The 18,105-nt window shown below is 51.3% G+C and overlaps 7 protein-coding genes across 7 annotated transcripts; 2 read left to right on the top strand and 5 right to left on the bottom strand.

Moving 5' to 3' along the window:
- Positions 1-1,094: 1,094 nt before the first annotated feature.
- Positions 1,095-1,583, top strand: ALTATR162_LOCUS3652 (uncharacterized protein; the record flags this gene model as incomplete). The annotated part of the gene is made up of 1 exon (XM_043311260.1): positions 1,095-1,583. The coding sequence occupies one exon, from the start codon at positions 1,095-1,097 to the stop codon at positions 1,581-1,583; it is 489 nt and encodes a 162-aa protein (XP_043167195.1).
- Positions 1,584-2,656: 1,073 nt separating this feature from the next.
- On the bottom strand, positions 2,657-4,083 carry ALTATR162_LOCUS3653 (uncharacterized protein; the record flags this gene model as incomplete). Its single annotated transcript, XM_043311261.1, has 4 exons — positions 2,657-2,828; positions 3,019-3,143; positions 3,196-3,866; positions 3,921-4,083. 4 exons carry the CDS (start codon positions 4,081-4,083, stop codon positions 2,657-2,659), a joined length of 1,131 nt encoding a protein of 376 aa, XP_043167196.1.
- Positions 4,084-7,105: 3,022 nt separating this feature from the next.
- On the bottom strand, positions 7,106-9,015 carry ALTATR162_LOCUS3654 (uncharacterized protein; the record flags this gene model as incomplete). The annotated part of the gene is made up of 2 exons (XM_043311262.1): positions 7,106-8,027; positions 8,102-9,015. The coding sequence occupies 2 exons, from the start codon at positions 9,013-9,015 to the stop codon at positions 7,106-7,108; spliced, it is 1,836 nt and encodes a 611-aa protein (XP_043167197.1).
- Positions 9,016-10,227: 1,212 nt separating this feature from the next.
- Positions 10,228-11,472, bottom strand: ALTATR162_LOCUS3655 (uncharacterized protein; the record flags this gene model as incomplete). The annotated part of the gene is made up of 1 exon (XM_043311263.1): positions 10,228-11,472. The coding sequence occupies one exon, from the start codon at positions 11,470-11,472 to the stop codon at positions 10,228-10,230; it is 1,245 nt and encodes a 414-aa protein (XP_043167198.1).
- A 2,341-nt stretch (positions 11,473-13,813) lies between these two features.
- ALTATR162_LOCUS3656 (uncharacterized protein) lies at positions 13,814-14,764 on the top strand (the record flags this gene model as incomplete). Its single annotated transcript, XM_043311264.1, has 3 exons — positions 13,814-13,840; positions 13,886-13,968; positions 14,389-14,764. 3 exons carry the CDS (start codon positions 13,814-13,816, stop codon positions 14,762-14,764), a joined length of 486 nt encoding a protein of 161 aa, XP_043167199.1.
- Positions 14,765-15,000: 236 nt separating this feature from the next.
- On the bottom strand, positions 15,001-16,260 carry ALTATR162_LOCUS3657 (uncharacterized protein; the record flags this gene model as incomplete). Its single annotated transcript, XM_043311265.1, has 1 exon — positions 15,001-16,260. The coding sequence occupies one exon, from the start codon at positions 16,258-16,260 to the stop codon at positions 15,001-15,003; it is 1,260 nt and encodes a 419-aa protein (XP_043167200.1).
- A 971-nt stretch (positions 16,261-17,231) lies between these two features.
- ALTATR162_LOCUS3658 (uncharacterized protein) lies at positions 17,232-17,729 on the bottom strand (the record flags this gene model as incomplete). Its single annotated transcript, XM_043311266.1, has 1 exon — positions 17,232-17,729. The coding sequence occupies one exon, from the start codon at positions 17,727-17,729 to the stop codon at positions 17,232-17,234; it is 498 nt and encodes a 165-aa protein (XP_043167201.1).
- Positions 17,730-18,105: the final 376 nt, after the last annotated feature.

Genomic DNA, 18,105 nt, shown 5'->3' on the forward strand with positions numbered 1-18,105 from the left:
TTCCGTTGGACGCAGGTTCTCGGGTAAGTCTGCCAGTGGGACTGAGATTTTTGATACGTCTGTCACACGGCTCAAAGTGAGGTCTAGCAGTTCGTCCGCAAGACCAAGCATATTTGCGATCCGAAGTGTGACCTCCATAGTTTTGAGGGCGGGAATCTCGATGACATGCTCTGATGGGAAGGTGAACTGGGAAACTTCAAGGTCTTGGAGTTCTGTTGATAACTGGGAATTGAACGTTGACGCAACACTTTGAGCACTATTCTCTGAAAATCAAGTCAGTAAGCACAATAATAGGAGGGAGTATGACTTCAGATTCACCATGGCATACCATAAGGTAGAGTGGTGTCAATTCCAAACTGATCCCCCACATATGACGACGAGATTTCTGACGTATTACAAGCCAAATTATGCGACGCAAGACACATACAGGGCGTACTAGCTGTCCCAGTCTTGAAACCTTGATACAGATCATAACAAGGGTTGTTGGGCGTGTCGGGGCCGTATGGTCCCGGAAGCGGAGGATGCGTCGGGTGCTGAAGCTGTATCTCCTCATCAAGAGCATACGTTACATTCGTACCGCGGGCGTGAAGTCTTGTCTCCAGAGATTGCAAACGCTCCCGCTTACGCTGACCTAGGCAGAGTAAGTACTAGATAGGAAGTGATAGAGGTGGACTTTGTACGGTATCTCCGTTGGGCGAGCACATTGAGAACTCGCTTACGATCCGGACCATGCGGAACGGAGATTTCTTGAGACGACATTATGCTTCTCGTTATCTGTAAAGATAAAATTCAGATGCGTGTAGGAGGATGACCACATGGTGCGGTGAAGAGGCTGGGGTTTAAGCGTTGGCCCCATGCTTATCAAGCGCGCCTTTCCTTTTTCGTCTTGAGCATAACGTTATGGTGGCGCCTGGACCCTAGTTGGCGACGAATCTTGGCATACATGCCTTATGTGCCTCATGTAAGGCAGTCTAGAAGAACAAACTATAGAAGCAGATTGGTGAGCTTAGAATCTATCTGCCATCGCAACTTCCTGTCTACACTACATCTTCACCTAAACATCCTGTACACACCGACTCATCATCAGCAAAAAGATGTCACCTACCGCGCCTTCCCACCAAGGAGTCCATCCTTCAACTTCAGGCAACATCATTCGAGCTGCTCTTGCCTTCGAATCCGTTGTCACAGTCGGTGTTGGCTCCTACTTCATGTTCTTTCCACGCCACTATTTGCTCCGCACGATGGGTGCTGCTGCTAGTCAAGTTACGACAACAGCACTACAAATGACTCAGCAATATGGCGCTGCAAACATCCTCGTTGGTGTCGGAGTTGGTCTCTTCATGTCCAACACCCAAATCGCGATCGAATCCCGTCAAATCTTGTATCGCACCGTACTGGTCTTTGAGCTCTCGTATATACCACTACTGGTATGGCAAGCGTTCATGATGGATGGGGGCATGCCACAAAACTCGTTACTGGTTACAGCAGGGCAATTTGTGCCATTCGTGGTATGGAGAATTTTTACACTTTGTTGTAAGCCTGTGTGGTTTGGACGGTATCAAGAGAGGAAGAAGGTGGAGTAGGGAAGCCGACTCAAAAGGTCTTTGGAAGCGTGCGCGAAGGGGCCTATTAATGAGGTGTTGTTGCTGAGGACTGGAGACGTGTGGTAGATGGTGAAAGATGAAGCAGTTGTTGATGAATATGAAGCTATCTTTGATGGGAATGATTGAGAACTTGTTTGTGTAGAAGACTAGATCCACACCGGCTGTCATTATAACGGTAATAGCCAGGCAAAGAGTACGGTCAAGTTTCCTAGTAGCACAGTCCATATCTTCTCAAACCTAGACAAGTACCGTATATGTACCGCTCTTTCTAGATAGTATTCTGGTTCTGGAGGAGTATGAGACGATCATAAGTTGGCTCGAATTGCTGTGTTTGATAAGATAATGAATGCAAGATAGTTTGATTCACCTTGGTGTGATGCGTTGTGTTGTGGCCATCGTCAGTATACACTTGGTTATGTCGCCAGTTCCGGGGCACACGCTGCTCATTATTCCTTCGCTGTCATTATAATTGTGGCTTGAGTACTATATCAGACAAGACCGAGAATTACCAAACTTTGAGACCGGTATCTGGGTCTTACATTGACGTTACGCAACGCAGCAGAAGCGTACTGAGATTGATGGAGACGATAAGACTTGAATACGAGCCGTACTTGACTACGACTAAACCAATATGATAGAACGTGACGGAACATGATCCGAAACAGTCAATCCATGAACAGGGGAGTCCCACACCGTAACGATTCCGATCCGCACATACGTGTTCGTCGTTTGTTCGACCTTTTCGATGCACACGTCCAAAGTTGGTGTGATCATTAACGCACTGCAGGACACAGAATGAACAAAGTCGAAACGGACAGTAGCCAAAGCCAGTGTGCCGTTTCCGAGTCGGATCATGTAACGTGAATCTCGGCCCATGGCAACTTCGTCTTCAGTCGGAACATCTGTGACGAGTGTTATTGGCCCTGTAATACGGGCGAAGTCCGCCGTAAGTGCGCCAAATGGGTCCAAGCCGCTGCAAATAACGCAATATTCTTCGAGACGGGCACAGTACCCACTTTTTGACACCTTATATGAGTACCGTACGTCTCCTTTTATAGATGCCCAAGACCACGACGGAGCAATCCATTCCTGTCGTCTCCTCGGTGCTCGAGGATGTCCTTCCATTCTTTGACGCGAACCCATTCCCATTTCCAAGCACCACAGAAGACCTTCCAGGAAGTGCTGCTTCCATAGTCCAGCGTAATATATATCCCCAGTGGATTGCTGAACTTTTTGGACGACACCGGATATCGCTGGAAAGGTGTCTGTCTCATAGGTCACTTCGCGTGCGCTATATGACTTCGTAAAGCCGGCCCAGTCACTGCGATGAAAATTTTCGCACATTGGTTGCCTTAAAGTTTCTACTATCAATTCAATGTGTTTTGCATGGCGGGGTCGCGCTGAGCTTGCGAACCTCTCTTCAGTTTCATCATTCTGAGCGCATCCCCAGGTCATCTGGTCTTCATTGAAGCTTAGGACACGATGAGAGAGAAGGCTTTCCTGAGCAGCCCATCCACGACGATCCAAAGCCTGCAAACACTAAACAAGGTCAACCGTTAATCAATACTAGAGTTTATAATGTTCAACTAACCTCGCCCTCCGCCATGGAAAGCTTTTGAATGTATAGCTCGAACGAGCCCTCTTCATCTTCAAGATTTATACAAATTGGGCGATCTCTACTGCGAAGACCAAGGAACCCTTCCTCACAGTGCTTTGCTCGTGAAGCAGCTACAGTCAGATACGCATTGGAGTACACATCTGCCATACGTGCAGCTTCATGTTCCCAGTCTGCCTTGGAGTCTTGCAATATGCATAGGCAATCAATCCAAACGTATCTGATGCCTATGTACCGCACGATCATGATAACGTCTTGCAAAGTCTGCGGTAATTTGTCAAATCTGATGGCGGACTCATGTGCTTGCAAGTTGATTGTAGTCGTTTTCAAGGGTAAGCTAGTACCCCAGCAGTAACTCAAGGCAACATAGAGGCCCGTTTGACCCTTGGTAGTCTGGAGAAGCTTGCATTTTCCATCCTGGAATTGCTCTCTCCATATCGGTTGTTTTCCCAACATCTGTTCTGGTCCGGGAAGTGTGCTCACGTCCAATACCCTTGTCGGTAGTGGAACAAGTCTTGTTGACAGATGAGTACACTCAGAATGGCTTGTGTTGCATTTTTTTAGCCAGGATAGCATAAGGTCCAATATTTTAGGGTGCAGTGTCTCTTGGAAAACGACATGAGTGAGGTGGACCTTCAACGGGCTGTCTATATCGCCCAGTCAGTTCCAGTAGTCTTGTGTTTTAGTGTAATGAAAATTACCGAAAGTTTTCCGGAGGTCTAGGTCCAACCAATTGGTCTTTCGCTGACGTGGGGTGCCTAGACTGATGCGGAAGCACTTGAATATATCGTTCTTCCTGGGTAGCTGTAGCCAGACCATGAGATTTCGCGAGATGGAAGTCTTAGCCTCTTCCCATTCGACCATGTTGCCGTCCACGACGATCCACCGTTCTTCTTTGATCTTTCTCAGGATAATAGCGCAGAGTCGGCATGTCTTAGCGCGAGACACAAGTTCTGAAACAGTGCATCGACGCCTGTTCCAAGGAACATCGTGTAGGAACGTTGATGAAATCCGTCCAGCCGCATTAAATTTGAAACCGTCGTTCACAACCACCTCATGTTCACCGGCGATGAGTTTGCGAAATGGAATAGATCTGCAAACGGTGCATAAGGACATAGTTGCGGATGCAATGCGTGTAGTGTATGGTGTTCCTTCCATAGTTCAGCTCTTCACAAGCTGTAGGTTCAGCTTTGCAATAACGTGACTTTCACGCTAGCCTCATATAGCATCCAACACTGTCCAATGACAGACGTGATTAGTAGGATGGTATCGAACATGTTGGCACTCAGAGCAACAAGTCCAAATAGGATACGTCTTCTTCGTGGCTTGAGAGGCACTGTAATAGTTAACATGTAATGCTTCTGCAACGATGGTGGTACCAGCGACCGAAGCGGATTGAGCCAGAACGATTTCGGTTCACTCATGTATGACACGATCGTTGGTGTTATCCTGGAAGCTCGACATTGCGGTGCGAGATGAAGAAGTCAAACGAAGAGAATGTGGAGGAAAGTCAAGAGAAGACGAGGAAAAACGAAGCAAAACGAAAAAGTAAGGTTAATGTCCCAAAGGAAAGGCCTGGAGCAGTACATATCAAGACGCGACAAGAAATGATCCGTTACTGCCATACTCGAGGCCCCGAAGTGAGAATAGGGGAAGAACCACGGCAATGTGTAGAAGGAAGCAAAGGTTACGGTTCATCTGACACCAACGCTGCCCAAGCGACGCGGAGCTGCATTAATCGTGTAGATAGTGGGCATCAACACGTGATGAATCTAGAGGTTCGTCCAAGAGCCATCCGCTTACCCACCAATCCCACGGGGGGTTGAGATGATAAACGATGTGGTGGCTGCTTCGTATGACATCATCACGCTAGCGCGCAACTCGAGTGGCACGGGCTCCAGGAATGGGTGACAAAGCCGCAAAACACTGTTGCCTGAGATTGCCATTTGCTTCCACACCAACCGCGAGGCGACTTTGCTAATTTTTTATATCCATCCCGAACACAATGCATCTAGTAAAATCAGGCTGCACCATCGCAGCAACTATACTATCGAGATCTCCGCCTCGAATCACAGATTGAAGTATCTCAACAACTCTTAGTCTGACTATCAACAACAAATCACAATGGACACACTTTACACGGTGCGCCCCTCTCCAGGCGAAGGTCTAGGCTGCTTTGCGACCACAACCATCTCACCCGGTACTCTCATCCTTGGCGAAACACCCTTATTCAGCGTCGCAGAACCGCGAACAAACAGGGCCGTCACAACGGCATTTGCAAATCTGGGAAGCGCACAACAAACCCAATATCTTACGCTCTACGCCCAGAAAGACTATGCCCAGAGTAGTGTAGATGCAAGAGTGATTGACATTTTCAATTCAAACGCCTGGCAAACCGGAAGCCGCACATCCATCTGCCCACTGGCTGCACGCTTCAACCATTCCTGCATCCCCAATGCAAGTTTCGCGTGGAACGCACGACTTGAGAAGATCACCGTCCATGCCATTGTCGAAATTCCAGTTGGTGCGCAAATCAAACTAAGCTACGAGCGACCCTACCAGACCACCAGTTCGCGACGTGCGAAACTAGCTGCATACGGATTTACATGTTCGTGTATAGCGTGCAGTAGCTCCACCCCCGACAGCGATATGCGCAGGACACGCATGGTAGTACTGGACGCGCGTATCCGGACTGGACGGCGCCAGTTGTGGAGATCACCTGTGCCGAAGGCCGCGCTTGAACTGGTCAGACTGCTCAAAGAGGAAGGGTTGGTGGGGGAGGCGCTGGGACTTGCGTATCATGATGCTGCTGTTGGGTGGAAGAGACATGGGAGATTGGACTTGGCTGTCGGGTGTGCGGCTAAGGAGCTGGAGACTGCGGTGGTGTGTTTTGGGGTTGATTCGCCAGCGGTGGACGTGAGCACTGCGTTTTTGTTGGGGTTGAAGGTTGAGGCTGGGAAAATGCGTAAGTGCGCTGTTGTTGGTACGTAGATTCGTAGAGATATCGGGTAGACGATCAAGATACCCTGATCTGATATTGAAGAACGCTTCGAACGTGCCGATGCTTGCAGGAATCATCGCTTGTGTCCCCATCTCACGGGCCGGTTATGATGTTTACAATGTGCAAGGTCTGCAAACAAGTTCTTGTCTACAGCCAACAATGTCCCATCACTTCAAACGTTCAATCTAAGCACACAACAAAGCCCTTCCCTGTCACTCCCAATTCCCCTTCAAGGATAAAATCATATCTCGAGGAGAGAAAAAGAGCCTCCATGTCACACAAGTAAATCGTTGTCCAACCTTGCACTTCTACAGCAAGCAACCAAAAGCCTAATCCCCCGCCTCGTTCACCCATCGAACAAAACATCCATCCTACACCCTTTCCTTCACGAGCACGACAGCGTCTGAAATTCGCATCTTACCTCGACTTACCACATACCACATACTCCCAACATACAGTCAGACATGCCACACATGTCCGAATGGCTGTGTCCGCACTGCTCCAACATCAACCGCGGCGAAGGTATCCATGGGGAAGCATGTGCGAAATGTGGGAGGTAACGACGCTGTTGATAGAGCGATGCTCAGCCAAGAAAAAAAATGGAACGTGGAGCATGTGTCTGTATTCCAAAGCAACAAGGTTGAAGAGGATAGTCGGTACATTGAAGCATAGCCAACTTAACCTCTGTCATGAAATAGATGGGACTGTCTACGACGAAGAATCGGGCGACACTAGATGTCATATTGGAAGCGGTAGAAAAGTAGATTGCAATTCGTATCTACCGAACCACCAGCCTTGAATGACAGACTGTGATTTTTGTAACTCCATCGCTATGCAGTCATTACACATAAAAGCTCTCTCTATCTCTCTCGTGAGACTACTGTGCTATCTCATCCTAAGACGTTTCCCAGCAGGCTCAACGTCGACCTCTTGACGAGCACTACTCGACGAGGAACCCGCCCAGAACGTTCCATTCCCAACAGACTGTACAGTACCACCATCGGCAGGACTAACTGTCCCATTCCCCAATACACCAACATCATCAATCTTCGTCGATACCGTCCGGTTAGATTTCCGCGGCGCCTCAATAGAAAAGGAGAAGACCTCTCGCTCTGGCCTACGCAACTTGTCGCTGATCACCGGCTTGTCTTCGTCTTTGATCCATTGTTGTGTCCTCCTCTTCTCGTTCTTTTCACCTTTCTCACCCTTGTCCTTGTTCCCATCCTTGTCTTCTTGCTCAACAATCTCCTCACTGTAATTCCACATCAGCCCCACCTCGCCCCTCACGAGCGCCGTCGACCAGAGGCTGATTAGTACACCGGGCACCAGCCAGAGAAGGGCAGGCTGCGCATGATTCATAAGATGGAGCGCGCACAACGTAGCGATCAAACCGCCCACATAGCCCACTAGCGCGGCGTTGAAGTACGTCTTTGGGAACGTGAACGGCGGCTCTTCCTTCTTTGTTCCGCCTTGTGCAGTCTTCGTACTAGGGACAGAGGCACTCCACAACGGCCTTCCTATAAACGAATGTGTCCAAAAACGATCACTCCACCGGCCAGCAACAGGATACCATTCCGCTTTTACAACCTCGTCTTCTCCCCCCTCAGTCGTTGCTGGGACGCGTTTCTGGCGGCGGAGATAGAACAGGTAGAGATCGAAGCGCAGCGCCAGACCAATCATCAAGCCTGGTATAACGATATCGCCCAGGCCGAGCATAGCAGCGGAGCTTTTGCCCGCGGAGCCAGGTTTGGGAAACATGAGTTTGATGGGGACGTCGAGGGAGGACGCTACAGTCACCATCATCGGTCTAGACAAGGTAGAGCATGTTAGCGAAGCTTTCAGCAGAGTGAACGAGGGAGCGAGACATGGGGGGAGACATACGTAAAGAAGACCATGTAGATATCATAAAAGAAAAGCCCCACCAATATCGCACTACCCGTCGCAAATGTCGTGGGGGAAATAACCTGGATAGACCCATACGCGAAGCTAAACCCAAGCAGATTCGTCAGATACCAGGTTTTGTCTATCAGGTTGAAGTAGACGAGTGTGGAGAGTGCCGTTACAACACCAACCATAGTGTGAGGTCCAATTTTGAGCTTGCCAACAAGGGCGCGGTGCATGTGCAGTTTCAGCGTCCATTTGTTACTCGGCATGGCGCGGTCAGCCCATAGCCATTCTTTTGCGCTGGTGGAGAGGGGTATGCGTGCGAGGAAGCCTGGGAGGGGGGTTGTGAGGGGCTGGCTGGAACCGATGTTGCCTGCGACTGGTATGGCTTTTGCTTCCGTAGCATCGACGTGGTAGAGCGCGCCTCCGAGGGCGTGTCGACGGGGGAAAATAATTGAGTGGCCGATATCCAAAACGTCTGATACCAGCGTTGTCACCGCAACGACACCGAAGATGGCGAAGTAGGCGTTGAGGGCTTTACTCAGGATGGTGGGGTCCTTGAGCCATTTGAGGAGGAAGTACAGCGTCGCCAGAGAAATGCCGGCGAAAAGAGGAAAGAGGATAATGTGTCTGGGGGAGAGACCCTCCATTTCGTTTTCGGGTTCTTCTTCGTCATCCTCGCTGTCCGTGTCGTCATCTTCAGCCTCGCGCTTTCTTCCGTGTCCTCGCTTCTTTGTGGCTTTCGCGGCGGTCGATGGGCGTGTGAGAGAGGCGTGGGCGGCGGCGTAGATGGGGAAGAGGCTCGCAAGGATCATGTGTAAGTACACAGGTAGTAACGGCTGCACTTTCGAAAAGGCATAGGCAGCGTTTCCGAGCGCGAGGGCAATGAGGCTGGGCTCAGAGTCTGCCATGTTGAACAGACTGTGAGTTGTATATTGCCCCGTGGCTGCGCAGCTGGTGGGGGGCTTGTATGGAATTCTTGTCGCGTCGTGGCAGAGGTCGTGAGTGTGGGGAGGCGCTGGTGAATCCAAGGTCCAAACTCTCTACGCACAACGTGGCCTATAGTTTCACCCAACCACAAAGGCGGGGAACATCAGTAAAGGCGAAAAATAGACAGAAAGCGCCCCGCACAAATCCATAAACGCCAGATCCGTTGCGCTTTCAAACAACAACGCGTGTAATGTCTGCTGAAGCGGCGCGGTCAGTCGCGTTGCTTACCTGTACCCCAAGATTCGTCAAGCAAACCAATCAAACATGACGTCGCCTCTCGAATCACAGATCGACACCCATGCGTCCCAGCCCGTCTCCAGATCGACACACGCCGCCTGCACGAGCGGGACCTTGCATGTTCCCCCCCTTCCCTTCACCGCTCTGAAGGCTGCTAATCAATCTAATATCCGTGCTCGCACTGCCGTGTCTCATGATTCAGATCCTTTCCTGCTCAACCCAGGTACTCGGTATGTAGGCTTGAAACGTTGATATTAGCATCACCACGCAGGTGGAGAACAAAGTGCGGAGAAAAGCAACATGATGGATGCAGGATGCGCCAAATAGTTTTGTGTATTGCTAACTACCATGTGTTTCGCGTATTGTTGTGTGCAAATGTATGCTGCGTGTTCTTATTCTCAAGCTATACCAAAATCCGCTGCTGCCTGCTGTGCTTGCATTCTGCCCCCTCGCTACATGTGTCCCTATAGCTGCTCGCTGAACTGGGATATACAGTCTCTCCCCAGAACGTCTCCGCCACTGGATTAAAAATGAATGGAATTCGTGTGTCGCGTACACTCGTCATGTGCTTGAAGGCGCCCGAAAGTGAAAATGCATGTGGGTAGAAAGGAAAAAAGACCAGAAAAGCAATGCCAAAGCAAGCCACAACCGCGGACATAAGAAAAGGCTTAGCAGTCTTGTATGAAACGCCCAGGACCCAGATTACAAGAGGGATATTTATAGGAGCAAAACGACAAGGAAGAAGCAAGTTGGAAAAGAGAAAGCCGTTGGGATGCGGTGCAGACCGGCTGGACCACAGTCTTTTCCGGCAGGAGTAACAACAACACCCCCGAACGCGTACGCTAGTAAGACAAGGAGATTGGAAAACAAGTGGTGATGATGGTGTTGGTGATGAATCAGCAAGGTGTAAGTCTGCTGGAGACGTTCAGGTCACGGAGCATGTCAAAGGACATGCCGTCGACATTGACGCGATGCTGTGACTCAACGTACACATCGTGCACATTGGAAAACGCATTGCCCTCCCAAGGCGATACAGCAGTAAGCCTCTTGTTGTGTGGATGCGGGGGCGTGACAGCTGCGATGACACGCTCCTTCATCTGGGGAGTAATGGCAACAGGGCGTTTGCAGTCAAAGTAGCTTGACGAAGAGACCGAAGACGAGGTATACGAAGGCGCTGACGTGGATGTGAGCTGAGGTTGAGAGGGGCAAGACGAAGAGGGGTAGTCGTGTTCGTTATCGTCGTCGTCATCATCGTCTTGCTCATCAGGTGAGGAGCGTGGTAGTGCTGACGGGTCAGGAAACTTGAAGGCTTTAGCCGTAGTGGGCTCTGACTCTTCCTCTAGCGGCGTCGACGAAAATAGAAACGACGAGTTGTTGTGCGAGGTTTCGTAATAGCCTAGGATGGAAGGCGTGTATTTGCTTCCCTTGGAGTTTGGTTCCGTTGTGGGTAAGGTGTATTCTGGGAGGGGAAGCGTTTCGTCGTCCGTGTCGTCGTCGGTAGAGCTCCATGCTGAGAATTGACTCTTCATCGGCGGTCGCACTGGGGGTATCTCAATTGCCTTTGGTCCCTCGGCCTGTCGCCGTGCAGCCGGGTTTGGTGACGAAGGCGTTCGCATGGGAAACGATAGATCCGGACATGACCGGGGAGAGAGGGATGAAGTGGGGCGGTGATTAGATTCGTACGTTGGTATCGACTTGAGTTGGTTCTTGATGAAAGCGGCAAGGTTGGCGGAATAGTCGCCTAGCGTGGGTGAGAGATTCCGAGGTTCGCCGTCGTTCACATGTGGGACCACTGTGCAAGTGCTGTGATCCGTAGCATCGGAAGGCACCCGGGAGTGGAGGGAGTATTTTGGGTCAAACGGTGACGATTCATCTTGAGGGGTGGGCAGGGCTGCGAGTCCTTGCAGGAATTTGATGTGATCTTGAGGGTTGAAAAGGCGGTTGACTTCATCGTCGACCGACTGGTTGCGCCGGGCTCGGCGTTTGCGTACTGCTGCTCTGCCCTCTGCCAGAATGAGGAGTGCTTCTGGCGTTGAGCAGCCCAAAGCCTCAGCAATAGGGAATGAGTTACTTCTTTGTCTCTGCATGCTGTGTCGTGGGCTCGCCCTGCGAGGGGATGGCGAAGACTGTCGGTTTTCCATAGTAAGTATTAGTCCGGATAGAGCGGGTATAGGTCCTAGTTCATGGCCACTGGTTCACGGAACAAGTCGATGGAGGGAGTGTAGGACTCTATATACACAGTGCAGACGCAAGGAGTTCCGGATGTTGTAACAATGATGGGTCGTCGAAGCAAAAGGAAAAGAGAGGTGCCGCGTGTAAAACAGATGGCAAGGCTACTTTGAAGCCAGAAAAACGGTCGACAGATCAGGTCAGGATGGCCTTAGTGGCCCATCTCGCTTCCCACTCCCCAGGCAGCCCTAGCTCGACAGGAGATGCTATGGGTCCCAAGCCGAAAAGCACGAGTTGGCAGGCAGCTGGACGGGCACATGACGTTTACAGCCTTGGACCACCGACATGGGTGAGTCTTGCACGGCCTTGGAAAAGCGCAGAAAGAAGGATGAACTATGCTGCACCCCTGGATGGCGTGCACCCATCTGCCGGATCCCGCTGGCGTTTCGCACAATCGCCCAATCAGCGAATAGAGGACGGCAGGCCTGTCATGCGCCGTCTGCTACCGTCGTGGCAACAGCACCGGATTCTCCGTTTTGCCATGGGGCCACGGGGGGTTCGCGTTGGAGCGCTTGATGGTGAGATTTTACACAGCCTCTCAGCGACGTTGGAGGCCATGTCCAGCAGCGCCGCGGCAGCCTGCGTGAACCATCGTACCCACTTCAAACGAAACTTGTTGCGTGAAGTGGTGGTGATCATGATCGACGCTACCCTTGCTTTTTGCCTTCTTTGAAATGTTTCTCTAATGCCTGATCAGCCCTGCCAGTAACGCGTTGGGCACGACGATCTATTCTGACTGGACGCCAGCCAGCATAGCTAAGATTCAAGTGCGATCGATCAGCGCTGACCGCGCAAGCGGAGAATTCTAACATTTGTGCGGGTACCGTTGCCTTGCAAACATCTTCTCGTCGTGATGTATGAATTGCGTATCCCAAAATCGATGCATATACGGGGTGTAGTTCATAATTGTCCGACGTGTGTCAATACCCCCGTGCTAAAGCAGGTACGCCGAAAAAAGAACACGGTCGGCCCGACTTGCGCGGACGCGACACTGGTCCGAGGCTGAGCAAAGCATTCGCATCTCGAAACTCGTGATAGAGGTGTATTTCTTCCAGGGACTTGAGGAGTCATACCTCCGAGCTGGTGCCTGTTGTCGGATATCCGGTGCCGCGTGGGCATCGATAGGTCCGACTGTGGCGTACGGGTGGCCGTAGTACAATGAAGGCTGAGGTGGCGGCCTACATTCCGATGGGCACCCTCTGAAACCCGTCACACACTGGACAATTCCCTGTGTACCGCATTCTGCGACTTACCGGTAACCTTAACGAACCCTCACAGAACTCTCGCGCTCGATCGGGACACCCCTCATTTAGTTTTCTCGCCGCCTTGTAAGGCTTCGTCTGCCCAGATCTCCGTGCTACCCCCGTCAAAGCGTTGTCGCTTCCAACTTGGGCAGTCACGCAATGTCAGGTTGTTTACAGCTTTGGTCACCCGGGCATCAACACCGCAACATTTTTTTCCATGATTGACATCATCTGATATTTAATGGGGTCGCGGATATGGCAATTTGATGTGCACGGTAGCTCCTCTTGACATCTGAGACACCCGGGCCAGCAACCGAACTCTGTCGCCGTCGCTACCGCAAAGGGGGGCCAGCAACCCAACTCGTCCATGCTCAAGGTTGGCATCCCAACGGCGGCTTCCCGGATTGCTTCACTTTCCAAGCGGCAGCCCTCTTGCGTTTACTGTGTCTCCCATGTGTTTCACCACCATCGACGGCAGTAGCTCCGCATAAGAGATGCCATCACGATACGGAGCTGCATCTTCGATTGACCACCACCACCACCACCACCACCTCCACCACCCTACAATCTATTCTGAGACCTATTCGCCCATTTGACTTTGCATCGCCCTACCCCATCCCGAAATACACTCGACTACATCCTAGGGCAACATCAGAAGTCCTCCGCCGGTTCTTTTTCCCATTCGGCACGTTCCGAATAACCCATGCTACTCGGCAAATATATTGCGGTGTTACCTCTGCTTTTTCTCCTTGCACGGTGCTGCGCGAAGCGATCACGGCTACTACCATGGAGTATCGACGATACTCTCCTGGTGCTTGCTCTGGTACTGCCTGGTCCTTATAGCGAGTGCGAAAGCGAGGTCTAATCATGCGGATCAGCTCCTCCTATACATCGTTATGACAATATTCACAGTTTGCGAGTTGCTCTGATCTACAATCGTACATCACTTTGCTAACGCGACGAAGCGACGGCTGCTAGTCTCGTCCGTCAGCATGTGGTGTCAGCTACCATGGCAGACCTCAAGCAAACGTTGATAGTAGGGCGATGATTCTTTCTTCCAGAAAAGAGCTTACGCATGCAGATACTATGGCTCTTCCGGCTTCCCATGGCCATCAGCATCGCCTTGACTCGATGCGCAATCCTCATCTTCTTCATCCGAACCTTGTACACCAAGACATACAGCTGGCTTAGACACTGTGGTACTGTCAAACCTTGGATATCCAGACACTTCTGGTATATGCTTGTTTATTAATCTGACTCAGCACACTTCTGCGTCTTTACGGCAATCGCCTTAGGTCTTGCCTCTGTCATCGTCATAATGGTCCATTGCCGGCCGCTCAAGTATAATTACATGACACCTTTGGAGAATACAAGACATTGCTTCCAGCTGAAACCCTGTGTGGTGTGCACAGCAGTGCTAGGAGTGGTTTTGGATGCGCTGATCTGGTGTCTCCCGCACTATGTGGTCTGGCACTTGAAGCTGCGACTATCCCACAAGCTGGCGGTCTCCGTTATGTTTGCTTTCGGGCTATTGTGGGATTGAAGCACCTATAGTCCTTTCTTATTCGAAGCTAACACGGGTAGCAACATCTTCATCGGTGGTTTCCGCGTCGACTCACTAGCTGATGTCGCATATCAAGGCGACGTAACATACGGTATAGGCACCACCTTGATGTGGGCTATCGCCCAGATAAGCACTGGAATTATTGTAGCTTGCTGTCCTCATCTGCGCCCCCTGTTCGAATGCATGTTGCCGCACCGGCTCACCCACCTCACCACTGGCAGATCTAAACCCACTTCCAAAGTCTCTCAGGCCTCGCAGAGCCCTCGATTAGTCCTTCTTTCTCCCAGAGACCAGAGCAGAGCCGGTTCTATTACGGTCACCACGGCGATCGCTGTTGAGCGCGACGGATATATGCCACCCCAGCCACCACCAATAGTAAGCATTCACGATGGTTAGGTCGACGCTGAAGCTCCGACCTTTGATGTCGAACCAGGCCCTGGAAGACGTTTGAGACTTGTAGCATACTTCTGTGGAGGATCATCGCGTGACTGTAGTTGTCTTTGCTGAGCCAAGTCCGGTGTGCAGGTGTCGTCTCTGGACATAATATACACAGTTGGAAACTTCTCCCCTTTCTATTGGTACACCTAGACTACTACATCCGGAAGTACCACAGAGCATACAATATGACTTAGTTACTCTTCATCTGACACGATATAACTGGACCAACCAGCCGCTACTAACTGAATAATCCGCTTGCCTCGCATAGATTTGACTTCCTCAAATCTCTCCTTGAAGTGTGTACCAGTTTCAGGACCAAGCTGGGTTCTACCGTTATCCCCAGCCGCGAATAGAACCCTTTTAGTCTCTTCTCCTATTCCACACACTTCGGCAGCCACCAGAACATGCCCATGACCAATCGCCACATCACAAACCCTCGCCCCTTTCCCCTCTATCCTCACATCCAAGCACTTCAAAAACTCATCCTGTTCCTCATCAACACCAATACCCGTTGCTAACCCATCCGCTCCTATGCTTCCATTAAGCACGTCCAGTTCCCCCTCCGACCCAGGGCACGCCTGACCCCAAAGAAAAAATTCCCCATCCGAGCTTACCGCCGCGCTCATATAACCGCCTGATGCAATCTTTGTGACGTATGATTCCTCTAGATAAGACAGGGGTGCGATGTCTGTCTCTGAACTGGCATTATATGGCCGGCCCAAGCAACGTGGGTACCTTGGGTCCCTGGTTGAGGTCCAAACGTGCATACCGTCGTCTACAGCAGTTGTTGTAGTAGCGTTTATGACACATTGTGGCGGGGAATGAGACTCGTATGGGAGGGGTGTTACTTCTGGCGCTGGCGAACTGGGAGCGAGGCCAGAAGAAAAATATCGCTGGAACTGTCTGAAGTCTGCAAAGTGCACAACCGACTCCTCGACCGTAGAGCGTGATTTCATGTAAAGCAACACGACCCCTTCACTATCGATCTTCACATCAGTGATGATCGATGTAGTGTCGTTTTCGCTCAATGAGTAAGCCTGTACGTCTGGTACACCATCCTCAACTTCCATGTCGGTACCAAACAACACAACCCTCTGGTCTGCGCACTCTGCATCCCTGTCACCGCTCTTGACAATGTACCCCCTCAAGCCATCATGCATTGCACTACCAAAGAACACAACCTCCCCGAGACCGCTTACCCGTTTCAGATGACCATCCTCGGTCAACCATTTCTTCTGAGCAGCCGTAAGGCCTGTGCCGACATACTTTAGAACCCATGGCCACGGTTCCTCACCACCACCTCGTCCACCACCATCTTCATCCCCGTTATTACTGTATGCGATAACAGCGTCGCACCATGCCGCCCAAAGCACTCTGATGGAGGGTGCCTGGAGTATGGGTACAGGCACAGGGCGGTCAGTATCGTGTTTCAGACCAAAGGCGTAGAGTCGCATAATGATCGCGATCTGCGATGCGCAAGATAACGCAAGTCGACAAGGTAAAGACGTTGAGACGGGGGAACCAATGAGCGGCGTCAAGCCCCTCCCGCGACGACCCGTGGTGCGTAGGGTAGATCACTGGGAACAAGGTCGCGACATGTGGGCTTGGCGTGACTAGTGGACGGAGGTGGAGGAAGAGCGCCGTGCCCGCGGGCAAGAGTTGTTGTTTGACAGTTTTAGCGCGGGCGCGTAGGGAGTACGCGGCCTCTTCGACCGTCCCCCACAAATCTTCTCCTTTGGCTCCACACACGGTACGCTTCAGTCATGAATTCAACACAACCTTGTTCGTTGTAACTTTGCGGGACGGGAACCGTTGCGTGATTTCGAAACAGCTTCTCCATTCAGTGGTTTTCTCGCCATGACGGTATGACGTCGTGAGGAGATTACGATGACATGAATCGAGCAGGGCCTCAGGGCGTTAGGCAAGAAACGATCTAGGACGCCCATGTCAAGCATACAAGCAAGATACGCGAAATCACCTGCGCATTGAAATCCTTCAGCTATATCGGCTCCCTTAGTACCCGTTCCACTTCTGGTCTCTTCCTCGCTTCCTTGGAAAATGGGGCAACTTCCTTGATCGATAGGGCGAACGAACCATCCCTTGACCCCATTAAACAAGAACCCAATGCCACTTCACCATGCCCAGACGGTGGAAAAAGGAGAAAAGCGAGCCCTTTGGCACGAACCCAGCGTATCTCGACTGCCACCAAGAAGCGAAGGTACCTGCATTGCAGCGCGTCAGTTTCCGCAATTAGCAATCCATTCGCATAGTCAATAGCTTTGGTGGGGGGGAAGGGTGAAATCTCTGTTATTCTTTGGTTCTCGTCCATTTGCTTTTTTCAAATTTCCGCGGAACCGTCAACTGTCGCCTCTCTTCTCGCGCGTCTTACTCCAATTGACGAACCTATCATCATTAACACATCTCATCACGTACCTTCAACGGGCCCCAACTCGGCGAAACCGAGCGCTTCCAACACCCACGGCGCAATAATAGCGAGTACGCCCAGGGCAATGACGGTGCTCATTACAGGATGTTTGATGACGAAGCCTTGGATGCTTTGCGCAGCTTCCCACGCCCGCTGATATGCGCTGCGGATGGTGGGACCGAGCCGTTCATGCGACGCCTGCAGTGCGGATGCGAGTTTCTCTAGGACATATTCGGCGATGTTGGAGCGCCAGCCCGATGCACCGACGACGGAGTCCAGGTGCATGTGTAGGGCTGGGCCGGTGAGGGACGTGGTTAGGAGGGTTGCGACAACATTGTCGGCGGTCTCAGCGGCAAGGCATGGGTTGGATACACCGGCGGAGAGTAGGGCGGCTTTCTCGTCGGGATAGGTGTCGTCTGTGGACTCCGCAGTACCGCAAGGAAGGCATGCGAGAATTGCTTGGAGATGTGCCATTGCCATGTTGCTAGATGGTTGCATTGCCTGTGTGGTGATTGTGGGTGTGCTGCTAATAAGTGTTTAGATTTAGCGCTTGTGGCATTGCTGCGCCGCATGGGCGATGATGGTGAAGATGGTGCAGGACAGCCTCGTCCAACCGTTTTCTAAACGCCGCAAAGATGCGCTACAGCTGAGGCTGGGGAGAGTAGGCTGCAAGGCTGCTGACGAGGCGTACTGTGTCTTGAGAAATGTGAGTGATCGTACTCAAAGAATCGACCTCGAATGCCATGCAGCTGGAATGTGCCCGACATTTTGCGCAGTCGCTCAGAAATGCTTCACAACCAGATTTTGTAGGGCATGATCACAAAATGCACTGCTTCATCCATCGTGCGGTGATCAACAACAGGTAGGAGAGTCT

Source organism: Alternaria atra (genome assembly GCF_907166805.1).
Source record: "Alternaria atra isolate CS162 genome assembly, contig: 23, whole genome shotgun sequence".
Taxonomy (NCBI): domain Eukaryota; kingdom Fungi; phylum Ascomycota; class Dothideomycetes; order Pleosporales; family Pleosporaceae; genus Alternaria; species Alternaria atra.